Source organism: Salmo salar, chromosome 05 (assembly GCF_965601325.2).
Source record: "Salmo salar chromosome 05, fSalSal1, whole genome shotgun sequence".
Classification (NCBI taxonomy): domain Eukaryota; kingdom Metazoa; phylum Chordata; class Actinopteri; order Salmoniformes; family Salmonidae; genus Salmo; species Salmo salar.
The window spans coordinates 63318178-63338985 of NC_138295.1; the positions used below are offsets into that span (position 1 = coordinate 63318178).

The 20808-nt window shown below is 42.1% G+C and overlaps 1 protein-coding gene across 2 annotated transcripts; it reads left to right on the forward strand.

Moving 5' to 3' along the window:
* Nucleotides 1-1265: 1265 nt before the first annotated feature.
* On the forward strand, nt 1266-18941 carry LOC106605438 (semaphorin-4A). 2 transcript variants are annotated; one of them, XM_082975365.1, is made up of 14 exons: nt 1266-1517; nt 5112-5272; nt 5380-5442; nt 5551-5649; nt 5857-5959; nt 6125-6244; nt 11568-11695; nt 15302-15483; nt 15693-15828; nt 16615-16804; nt 16979-17094; nt 17214-17377; nt 17640-17710; nt 17848-18941. In XM_082975365.1, the coding sequence occupies exons 1-14, from the start codon at nt 1418-1420 to the stop codon at nt 18603-18605; spliced, it is 2391 nt and encodes a 796-aa protein (XP_082831491.1). In that variant the 5' UTR covers nt 1266-1417; the 3' UTR covers nt 18606-18941. The 2 variants fall into 2 exon arrangements, with proteins under 2 accessions (XP_082831491.1, XP_082831492.1); XM_082975366.1 differs by having other exon boundaries at nt 1268-1517; nt 5208-5272.
* The last annotated feature ends 1867 nt before the right edge of the window (nt 18942-20808 follow it).

Below are 20808 nucleotides of genomic sequence, written 5' to 3' on the forward strand. Positions count from 1 at the left end.
GCGATCAGGACAAGCAGGTTAAAATATCAATAGAACTCTGAACCAACTATTAATTTGTGGACAGGTCGAAACACATTAAACATTCATGGACATTTAGCTAGCTAGCTTTCTGTTGCTAGCTAATTTGTCCTGGGATATAGACATTAGGTTGTTATTTTACCTGAAATGCACAAGGTCCTTTTTTCTGCATCTTTGTAGAATTTTGACCCATTTTGAGTCACACAAATCGTCTGTTCTCTACTCCGACAATTAATCCACAGATAAAAGGGGAAACCTAGTTAGTTCCTAGTAATCTCTCCTCCTTCAGACTTCTTCTTCTTTGTGTTATATGTCGGTTGGCAACCAACTTTAAGGTGCATTACCACCACCAACTGGACTGAAGTGTCGATCTCAGTTCTTCTTTCATTCACCCACATGGGTATATGCTCCCAAAAACCAATGAGATGGGAGAGATGGGACTTGCAGTGTGTCAAAAGTAGAACCAAGCATGCGAGCAGTTTGGATGAAATTATTGAATTATTTATTTTGCAACGCTCCTGCACATAATGCGGCCGGTGTGGTCAGCATGTAAGACTCCTTTCGAAGCCCCACTTCTTCTATTATGGTTCATTTCGAAACGCCCACTCCTTTCGATACCCCTACTTTTCCTGAGAGGTGCACTGCACGGAGAGATGACATATCAGTAGGTAGGCAGCATAGACCCTGAGGGGTGACTGCTCTGAGAGATGAAGTCGCAGTTGGACCCTATGGGATATTATGCTAATTTGATTTCCACGGGGCAACAGAAATCGACTAGGTTAAATGTTCAAAGTTTCTTTTGAAAAAAATATTTATAACAGAATAATGTTACCATATTACATTGAGAGTTAGTTTCATGTAACAAAGTTGACCTTAAAATGAGGGACAGAGGTAAATTAATCACTAATCACAGGAAATTAATAATAATATTCAGAAATGAATTTGTCAATGCAACAAAATAACTATGGCTTTACGATGATGGTGAAAACTTGGAGAAATGTTGGAGTTAAGTGGGTTAAAATCAGAGGTTGCAAGTCTTTATTCATATTAAAAATCTGATTTATTGAATTCTCCATATTGTCAATATTAACGGGGCACTTATTTATTATAACAGTCTTTAAAAAATTCAATATTGGTGCACAATTTCTACTTAAAATATCAAAGGGGCGCAAAAGGCACTCTTTTCGAGTTATGGTGATGACGAGAGGAAATCAGACGATGCAGGCCACAACATTGCAACACCTTTTTCAAGTGTGTAACAAAGCTCTCAGCACAGCATGCTCTCAGCACATTGTGCTCATATGAGGAAGTCCTCTTCAACAACAGATCCTTTCACATCCTCTGCCTCAATCTCCATCCAGGTATTCCAGCCGGTCCTGTTGAGAGGAGCACCCCCATCATGGAATATGGGAGCCTGGCTTGGCGTCTCTCTGCTCTACTGGGGCTTCTCCTGACCCCTTCACTAGGGTTGGAACCTCCACGGATCTCCTTCCCCCTCGGTTAGTAAAACATTTGATTCATTATTGTTTTTTCATGTCCATTTACTGGGTTTTTATGTATTTGCATGTGTGTGTGAATCTTGCAAAGATGCAGCATTCAGGCAAGTCAGATATTATTTCAAGTTTATTTCATGTAAATATATAATTTGTCAGGATATAATATGAAAAACACTTTCTCATGTTGAACTGCTGAGACTGCGCATAGCAATGTGGCTGTATGCACGTCACTTGAGTTTCAGTTTGTGCCTCTTCCTCTAAACCTTAAGAAATCACAGTGGTATGAAACACGATGGCACGATAGACACCAAGTCACATAACCCAGGCCAGGTGTTCCCAGACCTTTTCACTCAGGCCCCACTTCCAGCATTGGGGAACATCCCTCGCCCCCCCATACGCTCTTGCGCCACGTCTATTTCTATGGGCACAAGCACTGTTTTTGACACAAGCTGTTCATGACACACACCTCTTTTATTGGCGGAGAGAATATTTAGCAGGTTTAAAGCTTATTTCCTGCAATTTTAACCCTTTTGTCATGGGGTGAAGAGAAAATGTTGCAGTTTTAAAGCTAATTATCTTGCAATTCTATAGATTTTGCCATGTCTAATGTGTATTCATGTGACATTTGAGTGACGCATACGTTCCAACAGAATCTCTGGGCTAAAAAACCTAGCTAAAATACTTTAGCTGACATGGGCTAGTTGACCTGGACATTTCTGACAAGTTATAAATAGCTCTCTAAGGTATGCAATGACAGACATAATGAGGGAAACGGATGATGCACTACCCAATTTCCAAATGGCTCCTCGTGCATTCTACTATTACAACTTTCAAGAGTAAGTTGAAAGCTGGACCCCCACGCCCTGCCTGCACCCCACAGTTTGGGAACTACTGACCAAGGCCACAGACAGACTGTATGGACAGACACACTTAAATACACTATAAGCACAGACTGCCTGATAATACATGTTTAGGTCAGGTGACAGTTGTGGTTGGTTTATGCTACATGGGGCATCCAATATTGTATTTTTTTTTTCATACTTCATTTACTTTTCCCCTCAAGCTGTTACCCAATCAAAACAATGGTCCATTATATCCCCTATTTCTCCAAATCAAATCAGATCAGAGATTATTTGTCACGTGCGCCAAATACAACAGATGTAACCTTACAGTGAAATGCTTACTTACAGGCTCTAACCAATAGTGCAAAAAAGGTGTTAGGTGAACAATAGGTAAGTAAAGAAATAAAACAACAGTAAAAAGACAGGCTATATACAGTAGCGAGGCTATAAAAGTAGCGAGGCTACATACAGACACCGGTTAGTCAGGCTAATTGAGGTAGTATGTACATGTAGACATGGTTAAAGTGACTATGCATATATGATGAACAGAGAGTAGCAGTAGCGTAAAAGAGGGGTTGGCGGGTGGCGGGACACAACGCAGATAGCCCGGTTAGCCAATGTGCGGGAGCACTGGTTGGTCGGCCCAATTGAGGTAGTATGTACATGAATGTATGGTTAAAGTGACTATGCATATATGATAAACCAAGTGTAGCAGCAGCGTAAAAAGAGTGTTTGGGGGGAGGTATTTGGGGGGGGGGGCACAATGCAAATAGTCCGGGTAGCCATTTGATTACCTGTTCAGGAGTCTTATGGCTGGGGGTAAAAACTGTTGAGAAGCCTTTTTGTCCTAGACTTGGCACTCTGGTACTGCTCTAGACTTGGCACTCTGGTACCGCTTGCCATGCGGTAGTAGAGAGAACACTCTATGACTGGGGTGGCTGGGGTCTTTGACAATTTTTAGGGTCTTCCTCTGACACAGCCTGGTGTAGAGATCCTGGATGGCAGGCAGCTTAGCCCCAGTGATGTACTGGGCCATACGTAATACCCTCTGTAGTGCCTTGCGGTCAGAGGCCCGAGCAATTGCCATACCAGGCAGTGATGCAACCAGTCAGGATGCTCTCGATGTTGCAGCTGTAAAACCTTTTGAGGATCTCAGAATCCATGCCAAATCTTTTTCGTTTCCTGAGGGGGAATAGGCTTTGTCGTGCCCTCTTCACGACTGTCTTGGTGTGTTTGGACCATTCTAGTTTATTGTTGAGGTGTACACCGAGGAACTTGAAGCTCTCAACCTGCTCCACTACAGCCCAGTCGATGAGAATGGGGGCGTGCTCGGTCCTCCTTTTCCTGTAGTCCACAATCATCTCCTTAGTCTTGGTTACGTTGAGGGATAGGTTGTTATTCTGGCACCACACAGCCAGGTCTCTGACCTCCTCCCTATAGGCTGTCTCGTCGTTGTCTGTGATCAGGCCTACCACTGTTGTGTCATCTGCAAACTTAATGCTGGTGTTGGAGTCGTGCCTGGCCATGCAGTCGTGGGTGAACAGGGAGTACAGGAGAGGACTGAGCACGCACCCCTGTGGAGCTCCAGTGTTGAGGATCAGCGTGGCAGATGTGTTGCTATCTACCCTCACCAGCTGGGGGCGGCCCGTCAGGAAGTCCAGGATCCAGTTGCAGAGGGAGGTGTTTAGTCCCAGGATCCTTAGCTTAGTGATGAGCTTTGATGGTACTATGGTGTTGAACGCTGAGCTGTAGTCAATGAATAGCATTCTCACATAAGTGTTCCTTTTGTCCAGGTGGGAAAGGGCAGTGTGGAGTGCAGTAGAGATTGCATCATCTGTGGATCTGTTTGGGCGGTATGCAAATTGGAGTGGGTCTAGGGTTTCTGGGATAATGGTGTCGATGTGAGCCATTACCAGCCTTTCAAAGCACTTTATGGCTACGGACGTGAGTGGTACGGGTCTGTAGTCATTTAGGCAGGTTGCCTTTGTGTTCTTGGGCACAGGGACTATGGTGGTCTGCTTTAAACATGCTGGTATTACAGACTCAATCAGGGACATGTTGAAAATATCAGTGAAGACACCTGCTAGTTGGTCAGCACATGCCCGGAGCACACGTCCTGGTAATCCGTCTGGCCCCGCAGCCTTGTGAATGTTGACCTGTTTAAAGGTCTTACTCACGTCGGCTACGGAGAGCGTGATCACACAGTCGTCAGCTACAGTACAGTATTTTGACAGTTTCTTTTTTTGCTCTTTTTGACTCATTTGCTTGCATACAGTTTTACAAGAAAGTCAATGACCACAATCAGAGATGTCAAGATGATAGATTCAAAGGCCAAGCCACTCAAAATCTAAAATTAAACTGTGCACAGTTCTACATGTTCAAAAGTGAGACCACATAGAGTCTGAGTTTTTGTTTGGATACATATATATACACAGTACGTATGCCGTTTTACAATGGTTGTGGTAAAAAGTTGTGGTAAAAAGAGATGAGAATATGAGCTAACTCTCACAGTCTAAAAGTGAGCACTAGCTACTACATTATGGAACCCCATTATAACTTTTTAGCTGTGTCTGTGTGTGTGTGTGTGTGGGGGGGCTTATTGAAGGAAAGGCTTATTGAATAAATGGAATAAATGGAAGGGTATCAAACACAATTTACGAAGAATGCATCAATACCCATGGTCCGGTGTTAACTGCTGGTCCACACAATAAGCATACATCATAATCATACCATTTTTATTTGCCTTTCCTTTCAGAAAGCCCAGAGAGACCTCTTCCCTTATTCAGGCGACCAGACAGTAAAAACACCACCACACTGTTGCTAAGTGACGACGGCTTCACTCTGTTTGTAGGGGCACAAGATGCTGTGCTATCATTGGATGTCAGCAAGCCTGATGTCATAACCATGAAGACTAAGGTAGGCACATTCGAGCGGAAGAGGGAGCTATCTTATTTCATCAGAGATAAGTTTATAAAAGTTTCCTACAGTCTTACAAATATTCTCTCTGTCTGTTTCTCCTATAGATGGATTGGAAGCCCCCTCCAGATGTTCTTCATATGTGTACCACTAAGGGCAAGAAAGAAACGGTATTCATTGAGTCATCTTGCACTTCAATGCATGCACTTGCCTTCACAAGAAACCATGAGAACCACTCTCACCTCTTTGATATCTGCCTATGTACTTATTTTCCTCAGACGGACTGTCCCAACTTTGTGCGAGTGCTGCAACCCATCAATGCCACCCACTTGTATGCCTGTGGAACATTTGCATACAACCCTCATGATACCTATATGGTAAGACTCAGCAGATCTCCTAGACTCTCCTAATGCCTTCTGTTCTTCTCCTTTACATCATATTTGGATAGACAGAGTATTTATATGATAATGAAACTATAACACACTTTCAATGACCCTTCTCTCTTTTTCCCACGTATGGTCCTATAATTCCTCCCCTCTCCCCCTTTCTCAATGTGTCTGTCCCTTTCTCTCTCATTCTCTCAGGACACAGACACTCTCACCATGGCCAAGGTCCCCAGGAAGTACAATGATGCAAAAGGTTGCTGCCCGTTCAACCCATATCAAAGAAACACAGCCATCTCTGTTGGTGAGATTGATAATGAGCCAATTGTAGCTGAATTAGTGGACTGCCTTGGTGACAATGCCACATGACAATTTCCAAGAAGACACCAACACTTCCCAAAAAAATGCTGTACTTTGTATTTTGTTCTTGTCACTCGGATACCTCAATTTTGAACATGTTTCTCTATAGATGGTGAGCTTTTCACAGCCACTACAAATGACTTCCTGGGTAAGACACCAATGGTCTCCCGCCATCTCAGTAAAGATGGTCGCCCAGATGTTAGCCAGGATACCTCAGTGACCTTGAATGGTGAGTGGTCTTCAACAAATAGAGCGCAATAGTAATGACATATTTTTTTGGCCACTTACTCCGCCATTGCTCGTTGGCCAAAGCCTATGGGGAAATGAATGGGAGTTTTAGAGGGTTTTTGGATAAACGCTGAAGATAAGGTCTGATATCCCACATTAAAAAATCATATAGTATACTATGGTATATGTACATACTATAGTATTCACTGTAGTGTTTTTGCGGACTTAAATGTAGTATTCACTGTAGTGTACTGTAGTAGTCAGCAAACACACTACAGTGAATATTGTAGTATTCTGTTGGAGAGTTTTGTCCGCGTTCTCTCTCTCGCTCTCTCTCTCTCGGTTAGAATGGATCTTTCAAAGTGACATTCATTAATGTCGTTATAGAATGGATGTTTCGTCGGTCTTCGCGTTCAATGATATAATTTCTAGCTGCAGACTATTAATTAATATCAAAGACTTGTTCTTATTCTGTCGGTATCAATAGTCTAAAAGTTAACCACGTGGTATGGTTCACTTTCAGTAGATGGATTGGATGGTCAAACCTATTGGCCAACTCGCAATGGAGTGGAGGCCTGGTCCGAAGAAAGTAAATCAGGGTGGGGTTTTATAGTGAACATGTCACATGACGCCTGGTCCTGTCTGTGTCCTTGGGGGCGTGCCGATGACTGAGTTAAGCTTGGTACAGAAATACAATTCTATCACATTAACATCAGTACATAGCATCTCAATGTATTACAAATAGCTTTATCCTTATTAATACATTCTATACAACCATTTGGATGCAAGTCCCATCACTGAGGCTATTATATAAACAGTTTATGGTAATATGGCTATATTGTCTCTTCTGAGTATCACAAAATTGTACCAAGCGGACCAGTTCGTAGCTGGATTCTTCACCAGTCTTCCATACCTTCTCCAGAACACAAATGTCGCTTGGCTCCCCAATTCTGTGAGTTGGAAGAATTTCCTGTGTCTCTCTATGGGCCATGTGGCAAGAGATTCTCCTCTTAGAGTTTTACAACCCTTTCACACAGGGCCTGGGTGGGGGGAGGTAGGTTGGGGGATGGTGCAAGGGGGAGGGGGTCAACTGTCCTCCCTGTACTCAAAGAGGCCAACGTCATGACACCTCATTGCAGTATGCCTAAGGCACGTTCATGTAGATGAGAAGGAACTCTGGGCATCTTTCGTTTGGTGTATTTCAGAGTCAGTAGAAAGGCCTCTTTAGTGTCCTAAGTTTTCATAACTGTGACCTTAATTGCCTATTGTCTGTAAGCTGTTAGTGTCAACTTCTTTGGGATAGGGGGCAGTATTTTCACGGCCGGATAAAAAAACTTACACGATTTAATCTGGTTACTACTCCTAGAATATGCATATAATTAGTAGATTTGGATAGAAAACACTCTAAAGTTTCTAAAACTGTTTGAATGGTGTCTGTGAGTATAACAGAACTCATATGGCAGGCAAAAACCTGAGAAACAATCCAAGTAGGAAGTGGAAAGTCTGAGAATTGAAGTTCTTCTTTTGATTCTCTATCGAAACTACATTGTCTGTGGGGTGATGTTGCACTTCCTAAGGCTTCCATTGGCTGTCAACAGCCTTCAGAAAGTGGTTTGAGCGTTCTCCTGTTACTGGGCAGATAATAGAAGCTCAGTTTCTGAGTGGACTGCCTGGCAACAAAGGGATTGGATATGCTCGGTCACGCGAGCGCGCCATTCCTTCTTTTTCTTCTTGAATTAATATGCTATTGTCCGGTTGGAATATTATCGCAATTCTACGTTAAAAATACCATAAAGATTGATTTTAAACAGCGTTTGACATGCTTCTAAGTACGGTAATGGAACATTTGGACTTTTCGTCTCTGGTTCCGCGCTCGCGCGTTATGCCTTTGGATAAGTTATCTGTACGCACGAACAAAACAGAGGTATTTGTACATAAATATGGATTATTTTGAACAAAAACAACATTTCTTGTGGAAGTAGCAGTCCTGGCAGTGCGTTCTGACAAAGATCAGCAAAGGTAAGAGAATATTTTTAATACTAATTCTGAGTTTAGGTTGCCCGAACTTGGCGGGTGTCTGAATAGCTCGCTGTGATGGCTGAGCTATGTACTCAGAATATTGAAAAATGTGCTTTCTCCGTAAAGCCATTTTAAAATCTGACACAGCGGTTGCATCCAGGAGTAGTCTATCTATAATTCTTTAAATAATTGTTATATATTTTGTCAACGTTTATGATGAGTATTTTTGTAAATTGATGTGCACATTCACCGGACGTTTTGGTGGGAATACATTTTCTGAACATCACGCGCCAATGTAAAATGCTGTTTTTGGATATAAATATGAACTTTATCGAACAAAACATACATGTATTGTGTAACATAATGTCCTAGGAGTGTCATCTGATGAAGATCGTCAAAGGTTAGTGCTTCATTTAGCTGTGTTTTGGATTTTATTGACACATGTCCTTGCTTGGAAAATGGCTGTGTGATTATTTTTGTCTATGTACTCTCCTAACATAATCTAATGTTTTGCTTTTGCTGTAAAGCCTTTTTGAAATCGGACAATGGGGTTACTTCAAGGAGAAGTGTATCTTTAAAATGGTGTAAAATAGTTGTATGTTTGAGAAAGTTGAATTATGACATTTTGTTGTTTTTGAATTTGCCACCCTGATATTTCACTGGCTATGTCCCGCAGGTGGGCGTCCCACGTAGCCCATAGAAGTTAAACCCTTTATAATGAAGATCTGTGAAGTTATTTGGATTTTTACGAATTATCTTTGAAAGACAGGGTCCTGAAAAAGGATGTTAATTTTTTGCTGAGTTTGTCTATAAATTTTTTTTAATTTATATTTATTTGTTCTTTTTTCTACAAATATATATATATATATATATTTTTACAAACCCCATTTTCTCCCCAATTTCATGGTATCCAATTGGTAGTTAGTCTTGTCTCATTGTGTACAGACTCGGGAGAGGCGAAGGTCGAGAGCCATGCATCTTCTTTACACAATGCCCACTTAACCCGGAAGCCAGTCACACCACTGTGTTGGAGGAAACACCGTGCACCTGGCGACCGTGTCAGCGTGCACTGCGCCTGGCCCGCCACAGGAGTCGCTAGTGTGCGATGGGACAAACCCTCTCCTAACCCAGATGATGCTGGGTCTCCCGGTCGCAGCCGGCTGCAACAGAGCCTGGACTCGAACCCAGAATCTCTAGTGGCACAGCTAGCACTGCGATGCAGTGCCTTAGACCATTGCGCCACTCGGGAGGCCTGTTGGAGATATGCAAAAATGAATACTGTAGTATTTACTATAATTAAAGTGTAGTGTTTTTCCTGATACTACTGTAGTATTCGACAGTATACTACAACATTCTATAGTAAACACTACACGATCGTGGGATACTACAGTGTGTAGTATAGTATTCTACATAATATTATAGTTTACTATAGATTTCTATAGTAAGTTCTGTAGTACTTTTTTCATGGGATTAAACACAGGTTTAGGAGATCTTATATGTTTTGTTCTATGAGATAATCTTCATCAGCTAATGTAATTTTTTTGTGAATTTTGAATCAGTTATGTATTCAAAACAAGCACATGGTCTTCATAATTCATAAAGGTCATGTTAACTGACTGATATTATCTCATAGAACAAAAGTTATAAGATCTCCTAAGCGTGTGTTAACCTCAGACCTAATTTCTACGTTTATCCCAAAACCCCATTCTTTCCACATTAATTTCCCCTATAGGAATGGCCAAACATACCAGAGGTAACTTATTTCCAATTTTTAGGACTACAAGCCGGCAAGCTCTATACCAATTCAATATACACCTTTGTGTTAGCTTCAGCTCAAGTAACAGAACATAACCAACTGGTGTCCCCCCAGGGCTCTGTGCTGGATACCCTGTTGTTCTCCCTATTCTGCACACAACAAAACCGATTCTTCACATTTAATTGTGTATTAAGAATGACTAAATATATCAACATGTCAAACTTTGATTGTTATTTGAACTCTTCTACATTCACTGATTTTGCAACTGTTGAATTGGCAAGAAAATAGTTACACTACATATCCAAAGGTAAGTGGACACCTGCTCTTTGAACATCTCATTACAAAATCATGGGCATTAATATGGAGGTGGTCCCCCCTTTGCTGCTAGAACAGCCTCCACGCTTCTGGGAAGGCTTTCCACTAGATGTTGGAACAGTGCTGCAGGGATTTGCTTCCATTCAACGACGAGCATTAGTGAGGTCGGACACTGATATTGGGCAATTAGGCCTGGTTTGCAGTCAGCGTTCCAATTCATCCCAAAGGTGTTCGATGGGGTTGAGGTCAGGGCTCTGTGCAGGGCAGTCAAGTTCTTCCACACCGGTCTAGAAAAAAAACGTGTTTTGTGCACGTGGGCATTGTCATGCTGAAAGAAAAAAAGGGCCTTCCCCAACTGTTGCCACAAAGTTGGAAGCACAGAAATGTCTAGAATGTCATTGTATGCCATAGCGTTAAGATTTCCTTTCATTGGAACTAAGAGGCCTAGCCCAAGCCATGAAAAACAGCCCCAGTCCATTATTCCTCGTCCATCAAACTTTACATTTGGCACTATTCATTTGGGGAGGCAGCGTTTTCCTGGCATCCGCCAAACCCAGATTCGTCCTTTGGACTGCCAGATGGTGAAGAGTGATTCATCACTCCAGAGAACGCGTTTCCACTGCTCCAGTCCAATGGCGGCAAGATTTACACCACTCCAGCCAATGCTTGGTATTGCGCAAGGTGATCTTAGGTTTGTGTGCGGCTTCTGGGCCATTGAAACCCATTTCATGAAGCTCCCAACGAACAGTTATTTTACTGATGTTGCTTCCATAGGCAGTTTGGAACTCGGTGGTGAGTGTTGCAACCGAGGGCAGACGATTTATACGAGCTACGCGCTTCAGCACTCCCATTCTGTGAGCTTGTGTGGCCTACCACTTTGTGGCTGAGCCGTTGTTGCTCCTAAACGTGTCCACTTCACAGTAACAGCACTGACCGGGGCAGGCCTAGCAGGGCAGAAATTTGACAAACTGACTTGTTGGCATCCTGTGACAGTGCCACTTTGAAAGTCACTGAGCTCTTCAGTATGGGCCATTCTACTGCCAATGTTTGTCTATGGAGATTGCATGGCTGTGTGCTCGATTTTACACACCTGTCAGCAACGGGTGTGGCTAAAATAGCCAAATCCACTAATTCGAAGGGGTGTCCACATACAATGTTGTGTATTACCTGTCTGTGCTTGAATAGATGTTTGTGTAATTGTCTGAGATGTTTGTGTAATTTCCTTTTATTTCAGAGCCCACTTTCGTCAGTTCCGCATCTGACACCAGCGAGGGGAAGGTGTACTTCTTCTTCAGTGAAGTTGGAAATGAGTACAGCTTCCTGGATGAGTTCAAAGTAGCGCGAGTAGCCCAGGTCTGCAAGGTAAGTAACAGGATGGGGCTTCGATTCCATTTAATATAGGAGAAATTAACATTAATCCAGTTAATGAATTGGGAAACAAATCCTCATTGAATATAACATGTTAACTTCTCCAATTAATTAATTCAAATTCAAATCATTACCTGAATTGAGTAGGAATTGCCCCCTAAGCCTGGTAGAATGGTAGGCCAGTGTCCCTCCCCATTCTCCTATGCACAGATTTACTCAGAAGGATATGAGAACCCTCTTGAGATGCAACTTATCTTTTTCACAAGGCAGAAATGTGACTGCTTCATCTGTGATTACTGACAGGAGAGTATTTACAGTGCCTTCAGAAAGTATTCATACACCTTGACTTAGTCCACATTTTGTTGTGTTACAGCCTGAATTCAAAATGGATTGAAATTATATTTCTTCTCACCAATCTGCCGACAATACTCCATAATGACAAAGTGAAAACATGTTTTTAGACATTTCTGCAAATGTATTGATAATAAAATACAGACATATCTAATTTACGTAAGTATTCACACCCGAGTCAATACATGTTAGAATGACCTTTGGAAGTGATTACAGCTGTGAATCTTTCTGGGTAAGTCTCTAAGAGCTTTGCACACCTGGATTTTACAACATTTGCACATTATTCTTTTTGTAATTCTTCAAACTCTGTCAAGTTGGTTGTTGATCATTGCTAGACAGTCATTTTAAGTCAAAACTGTAACTAGGCCACTCGGGAACATTCAATGTCATCTTGGTAAGCAACTCCAGTGTATATTTGGCCTTCTGTTTTAGGTTATTGCTCTGCTGAAAGGGGAATTTGTCTCCCAGTGTTGGAAAGCAGGCTGAACCAGGTTTTCCTCTGGGATGTTGCCTGTGCTTAGCTCTATTCCGTTTATTTTGATCCAACAAAAAAAAACTCCCTAATTCTTCCCAATGACAAGCATACCCATAACATGATGCAGCCACCACCATGCTTGAAAATATGAAGAGTGGTACTCAGTGATGTGTTGTTGGATATGCCCCAAACCTAACTCTTATTGTATTCAAGACATAAAGCTAATTTCTTTGCCACATTTTTTGCAATTTTACATTAGTGCCTTAATCCAAACAGGACGCATGTTTTGGAATATTTGTATTCTGTACAGGCTTCCTTCTTTTCACTCTGTCATTTAGGTTAGTATTGGAGTAACTACAATGTTGTTGATCCATCCTCAGTTTTCTCCTATCACAGCCATTAAACTCAGTCACCATTGGCTTTATGGTGAAATCCCTGAGCGGTTTCCTTCCTCTCCGACAACTGAGTTAGGAAGGATGCATGTGTCTTTGTAGTGACTGTGTGTATTGATACACCATCCAAAGTGTAATTAATAACTTCACCGTGTTCAAAGGGATATTCAATGTCTGCTTGTTTTATTTGTTACCCATCTACAGTTGAAGTCGGAAGTTTACATACACTTAGGTTGGAGACATTAAAACTTGTTTTTCAACCACTACACAAATTTATTGTAAACAAACTATAGTTTTGGCAAAGCGGTTAGGACATCTACTTTGTGCATGACACAAGTCATTTTTCCAACAATTGTTTACAGACAGATTATTTCACTTTTAATTCACAGTATCACAATTCCAGTGGGTCAGAAGTTTACATACACTAAGTTGACTGTGCCTTTAAACAGCTTGGAAAATTCCATAAAATGATGTAATGGCTTTAGAAGCTTCTGATAGGCTAATTGACATCATTTGAGTCAATTGGAGGTGTACCTGTGGATGTATTTCAAGGCCTACCTTCAAACTCAGTGCCTCTTTGCTTGACATAATCAGAAAATCAAAAGAAACAGCCAAGACCGCAGAAAAGAAATGGTAGACCTCCACAAGTCTGGTTCATCCTAGGGAGAAATTTCCAAACGCCTGAAGGTACCACGTTCATCTGTACACACAATAGGCCGCAAGTATAAACACCATGGGACCATGCAGCCGTCATACCGCTCAGGAAGGAGACGCGTTCTGTCTCCTAGAGACTAATGTACTTTGGTGCGAAAAGTGCAAATCAATCCCAGAACAACAGCAAAGGACCTTGTGAAGATGCTGGAGGACACAGGTACAAAAGTATCTATATCGATATAACCTGAAAGGCCGCTCAGCAAGGAAGAAGCCACTGCTCCAAAACCACCATAAAAAAGCCAGACTACAGTTTGCAACTGCACATGGGGACAACGATCGTACTTTTTGGAGAAATGTCCTCTGGTCTGATGAAACAAAAATAGAACTGTTAGGCCATAATGACCATTATTATATTTGGAGGAAAAAGGGGGAGGCTTGTAAGCCGGAGAACACCATCCCAACTGTGAAGCACGGGGGTGGCAGCATCATGTTGTGGGGGTGCTTTGCTGCAGGAGGGTGTATGTAAACTTCCAACTTCAACTGTACCAATAGGTACCCTTCATTGTGAGGCATTGGAAAACCTCCCTGGTCTTTGTGGTAGAATCTGTGTTTGAAAATCAGTGCTCGACTGAGGGACCTAACAGATAATTGTATGTGTGGGGTACAGAATCATGAATAATGAGTGAGTGAGAGTTACAAATGCACAAATATCATACCTGCCAAAAAATGCTAACCTCCCCTAACGCAACTATCAAGACAATTGGAGTACTGGGTCAGCCACCCTTAAATAGCACATGGGCCAGCTCAGTTGAAACACCTTCCGACTAACAAAATGGACAAGCCAGCACAGGTGTAAAACATACTGACACCAATCAGTACGCCCTATGTGCTGACCAGCAAAAGTCCAACCTCAAAACATAAATGGAAAAACCAAACCTTGTAACATCTTCCCCCTTAAGACAACAAATAGAGAAGTTAGCATGTCTTGGGGTAATGATATTTGTGCATCTAACTTTCTCACCAATCATTATACACTATTCATTCAGGGCTACTGTAATCATGGTAGCATCCACATTAATGTAGAAGTGTTTAGAAACATTCTATTCTTATGTACAATAAAAGTGACTCAAATGGCACAATACATTATTTACCATTTCCATTGGGCACAAAATAATCGTAAACATAACCAAAACGAACAGCAAATGCATCAAACAAGTTTGTAAAGTCACAAGCTTGATGTAATCATTGTGTGCTATGAATTTGGGACCAAATACTACATTTGACTACTTTAATACACAAGTGAATTTGTCCCAATACCTTTGGTCCCCTAAAACGGGAAGACTAGGTAATTACGTGCTGTAATTTCTAAACGGTTGACGTGTGAAGATACCCTCAAATTAAATCTAACAGTCTGCACTTTAACCTCATAGTCATTGTATAATTTCAAATCCAAAGTGCTGGAGTACAGAGCCAAAACAACAAAAAATGTGTCAATGTCCCAATACTTTTGGAGCTCACTGTAATTCCACTTTGATATGATGGGGTATTGTGGCAGTATTTTCAGGCAGTAACACAACAAAATGTGGAAAAAGTCCAGGGGTGTGGATATTTTCTGAAGGCACTGTAAAAGGCCAGAGGTGTATTCAGAACACTCAAAACAAAGTGCCCCAAAAAGTGAACCATGTCATGATTATTACTAAACAAATATGTTGTCCGTGGGTGTGTCAGGATGACATTGGGGGAGAGCGCATCCTGCAGAAACGCTGGACTTCCTTTGCTAAAGCCGAACTTCTCTGTCGGCCTCCCAAAGAGCTGCCTTTCAATATCATCCAGGATGTGTTCACCCTCACTCCATCGGAGGGCTACTCCACACAAGATATTATTTTCTATGGTGTCTTCACATCCCAATGGTGAGCGAGAGCATGCCAAAGTCTAACTGCATATGTAAGATGAGATGTCTGGAGGTCTAATGACATGACCAAACAATTGTGCCAATATTTGGGTTAACTTTCTCACAAAATAGTTTTTTCTATATTGTTCTGCCCCCTCTTTCACATCCCTCTTTCCTGCTGGCCTCCTACCCTCTGTCTATATCTCCTCTCTCCTCTTCCACTCCCAGGTCAGTGGCTTCAGGGCAGTCTGCTGTGTGTGCCTTTCGGCTTGGGGACATCAAAGATGTGTTTGCTGGGAATTACAAGATATTCCAAAACCACCAATGGAGTCCTCGCATGGACAAGAGTAGCAACCTGGGCAAGGTGTGGATGGGCCAATCCTATACTGTAGAAGTATACACTGAGTTTACCAAACATTAAGAACACCTTCCTAATCTTGAGTTGCACTCCCCCACTTTTGCCCTCAGAACAGCCTCAATTCGTTGCGGCAAGGACTCTACAAGGTTTCAAAAAGCGTTCCACAGGGATGCTGGCCCATCTTTGCTCCAGTGCTTTCCAAAGTTGGGTCAAGTTGGCTGGATGTCCTTTGAGTGGTGGAACATTCTTGATACACATGGGAAACTGTTGAGCGTGAAAAACCCAGCAGCGTTGCAGATCTTGACACAAACCGGTGCGCCTGGGACCTACTACCATGCCCTGTTCAAAGGCACTTAAATCCTTTGTCTTGCCCATTCACCCTCTGAGTGGCACACATACACCATCCATATCACAATTGTCTCAAGGCTTAAAAATCCTTCTTTAACCTTTCTCCTCCCCTTCATCTACACTGATTGAAATGGATTTGACAAGTGACATCAATAAGGGATCATAGCTTTCACCTGGTCAGTCTATGTCATGGAAAGAGCAGGTGCTCTTAATGTTTGTATACTCAGGGTAGATTAGGGTATATGGGCAGGGTTGAGAACAATATCCTTTATAAGGATCCATTCTCATGGCTTACCTATTTTTTTTTTGCAGTGGCTATAATAGATTTATATAGTTGTTAATTTATGGACTTGTGCAATTAGCCTAATGACCAAATCCTCTTTACCCCCTGTGTTTCCCTCGTGGCAATTGTAATGACTGAGTTTATGGCCTTTTTGTTGACAGTGTGGGTTGGACAATGCCTCAGACACCACTCTAATGGCAGTCAAGGAAAGTTTCCTAGCCAGTGGAAGTGTGCGTCCGATAGGCAATGCACCAGTTCTCAACTCCCCTGACCAGCGCTACAGTCGGATTGCTGCACTACGGACAAAAGCGGCCAATGGACAGGACTACACCATACTCTTCCTGCTCAGTGGTGTGTCATAGTTATTTTCAATCTGGACATTGCTCTTCAATCTTGGTCTGTAAACCTCTGTCCGATTGCTCATGTGGTGATACTACTCCTATCCCAAATTTGATGGCAGATAATTTTGTCACAGCACATTTTCTTTTGTTTGCAACTTTTGTCTTTCACTCTTTTCTTGGTCAGAGTCTGGGTTTCTCCACAAAGCTGTGCTGTTGAACAAGGATACCCACATCATAGAGGAGATCCAAGTGTTCAGACAAACACAGCTGGTGAAAAACATACTTCTCTCCACCTCCAAGGTACACATTTGTTCAATCTTAACTTTTGTCAATGTATGTTTTCAATGGGCATCTCTCTGTATACTGTCTGTGGCCTTTCATCCACTAAAGCCATTTGATGCCTGTTCCTCCTATTGCAGGGTGTGCTTTATGTGGGAACCTCTGAAGGGGTGACCCAGGTGCCTGTATCCCAGTGCTCGTCCTATAAGAGCTGTGCCCAGTGTGTTTTGGCACGAGACCCCCTCTGTGGCTGGGACCCTGCCAGTGGACACTGTGCCAGTGTGTCTGCCATTCCAGCCAATGCGTGAGTCCAACTTTAGATCTTTAGATTAATCACTGGCCTCCACATACTGATGGTTCCACGTGGCATTTCCATTCATAATTTTTCTTTTTATAAAAAATTGTAAAATCGATGACATCTCAGCCTAGCACTCATGCATGCATTTGTGCAATGAAGAGAACACAGTCAGGGCACCAATGTTAATGGACATCCCTCTCTCTCACCTACCTTTCCATCTCTCTTTCTCTCACTCCATCTTTGCATTTGTATGTGTTGTTGCTGTCAGACGGCAGGATGTGGAGCATGGCAACGTGATGAAGGAGTGTCAAGGTTCCCTCACAGCTAAACCTCTGCCAGGTGATCACTACAATTAGACACAAGTGTATTGGGGTTATAAAGTAATAAAACCAGTAATAAACCATTATATTTAAGCATTGAGCGCTCTGTAGTATGTATAACTCATTAATTTGTCTGTGCTCACATTCTATCCCCAGTGGAGGTGTACGCACAGCTAAATGAAGTAGTGAGGTTGAAGTGTTCCAGATCCTCCAATCTGGCAACCCTGAGTTGGAAGTCCGCCAAAGCCAGCGTTCTGCCCCACCACCTCTTCTTTCACTCTAGAGATGAGAATCTGGTCTTCATGGCCACACCTGACACCTTCGGAATCTACCACTGCATCTCTGTGGAGAGGGGTTATGAGGAGACAGCAGCTATCTACACTGTGAGACAGAGTGTCTCTCCTCGGGTCATTGATACTCCAGCCGTTCAAATTCGGATCACCACCACAGAGACTAAAGACCAGATGACCACCATGATGGAAATCCCAAGCGACACTGACAAGCTAGACCTCATCAACTTTGGGGAGGATCCAGTCATCACCACAGACGTAACCACAACCAACAAGACTCCAGAAACACAGTCCACGACTGAGAATCTAGAGGACAAGACTCCAGACACCAATTCCAGTACTGAGAAGCCAGAGGATATGACACCAGACCCCCAGTCCAGCAGTGAGAAACCAGAAGACATTGTCAACCACAATGAACCCTTAACAGCCAAGAATTACCATAGTGAATTGGTGGCAGTATCATTTCTCCTGGCTGTGTGTGTTTGTGTGCTAGTGCTAGGAGGGCTCTATGGGTGGCATCTGCAGGGCAGATATAAATTGGGGCCCTCGGATACTGCAGAGGGGGGATACAAGGAAGAGAATGACCCCCTGGAAGTCTCACCTCCCTCTATAAAGGCAGAATGAATGGACTCTGAGTCGAGAGTCCATTTTTTTCAACAGGCATTTGATGACATCACATCAGGTGGATTCGATCTTGTTTAAGATTTATAAATAAGTAAATTAAAAAGTGTGTTTGGGAGGGGGGGTGAAGGGTATGTTTATTAACATGTGGAGCCTATTTGTCTTCAATTTAAACAGACAATGCATATTTTTATTAATTTCAAATTAATACAATTTTTGTAATCCTACATTTCCTCAGCAGACATCTTTTTCTATAGGCTACAGAACAAGTGTCTTTATTTCTGTAGGAATGTTCATTCTCTTTTACTAAGCCTACTATAATAAAAAGGAGAAATTACATTTCTGAATCTTTCATATCCCTTGGCTGTCACCAAATAATAGTGGACATGCAGAAAGATGGCTGCCCCAAGTACTTACCAAAAATGACTAATTTGCTAAGATCACCATATTATGCAGTGCTCTCCATTACTGCTTTTTAAAAAATCTGCATTAGCACAGTTAAAGATTCCAATTCTAGCTCATAGGCGGCGGTAATTTCAAAAAGTACAGTTGAAGTCAGAAGTTTACATACACTTAGGTTGAAGTCATTAAAACTCGTTTTTCAACCACCAAATTTCTTGTTAACAAACTGTAGTTTTGGCAAGTCGGTTAGGATATCTACTTTGTGCATGACACAAGTCATTTTTCCAACAATTGTTTCCAGACAGATTTCACTTATAATCCACTGTATCACAATTCCAGTGGGTCAGAAGTTTACATACACTCAGTTGACTGTGCCTTTAACCAGCTTGGAAAATTCCAGGAAATTACATCATGGCTTTAGAAGCATTTGATAGGCTAATTGCCATCATTTGAGTCAATTGGAGGTGTACCTGTGGATGTATTTCAAGGCCTACCTTCAAACTCAGTGCCTCTGTGCTTGGCATCACGGAAAAATCTAAAGAAATCAGCCAAGACCTCAGAAAAAAGATTGTAGACCTCCACAAGTCTGGTTCATCCTTGGGAGCAATTTCCAAACGAATGAAGGTACCACGTTCATCTGTACAAACACTAGTACACAAGTATAAACACCATGGGACCCCGCAGCCATCATACCGTTCAGGAAGGAGACGCGTTCTGTCTCCTAGAGATGAATGTACTTTGGTGCGAGAAGTGCAAATCAATCCCAGAACAACAGCAAAGGACCTTGTGAAGATGCTGGAGGAAACGGGTACAAAAGTATCTATATCCACAGTAAAACGAGTCCTATATTGACATAACCTGAAAGGCCGCTCAGCAAGGAAGAAGCCACTGCTCCAAAACTGCCATAAAAAAGCCAGACTGCACATGGGGGAAAAACTGCACATGGGGGAAAAGATCATACTTTTTAAAACTTTTTTCATACTTTTTGGAGAAATGTCCTCTGGTCTGATGAAACAAAAATAGAACTGTTTGACCATAATGACAATTGTTATGTTTGGAGGAAAAGGGGGGACGCTTGCAAGCCAAAGAACACCATCCAAACCGTGAAGCATGGGGATGGCAGCAACATGTTGTGGGGGTGCTTTGCTGCAGGAGGTACAGGTGCACTTCACAAAATAGATGGCTTCATGAGGAAAGAAAATTATGTGGATATATTGAAGCAACATCTCAAGACATTAGTCAGGAAGTTAAAGCTTGGTCGCAAATGGGTCTTCCAAATGGACAATGACCCCAAGCATACTTCCAAAGTTGTGGCAAAATGGCTTAAGGACAACAAAGTCAAGTTATTGCAGTAGCCATCACAAAGCTCCGACCTCAATCCTATAGAAAATGTGTGGGCAGACCTGAAAAAGCGTGTGTGAGCAAGGAGGCCTACAAACCTGACTCAGTTACACCAGCTCTGTCAGGAGGAATGGGCCAAAATTCACCCAACTTATTGTGGGAAGCTTGTGGAAGGCTACCCGAAACAATTTAAAGGCAATGCTACCAAATACTAATTGAGTGTATGTAAACTTCTGACCCACTAGGAATGTGATGAAATAAATAAAAGCTGAAATAAATCTCTATCTACTATTATTCTGACATTTCACATTCTTAAAATAAAGTGGTGATCCTAACTGACCTAAAACAGGGATTTTTTACTAGGATTAAATGTTAGGAATTGTGAAAAACTGAGTTTAAATGTATTTGGCTAAGGTGTACAGTGAGGGGGAAAAGTATTTGATCCCCTGCTGATTTTGTACAT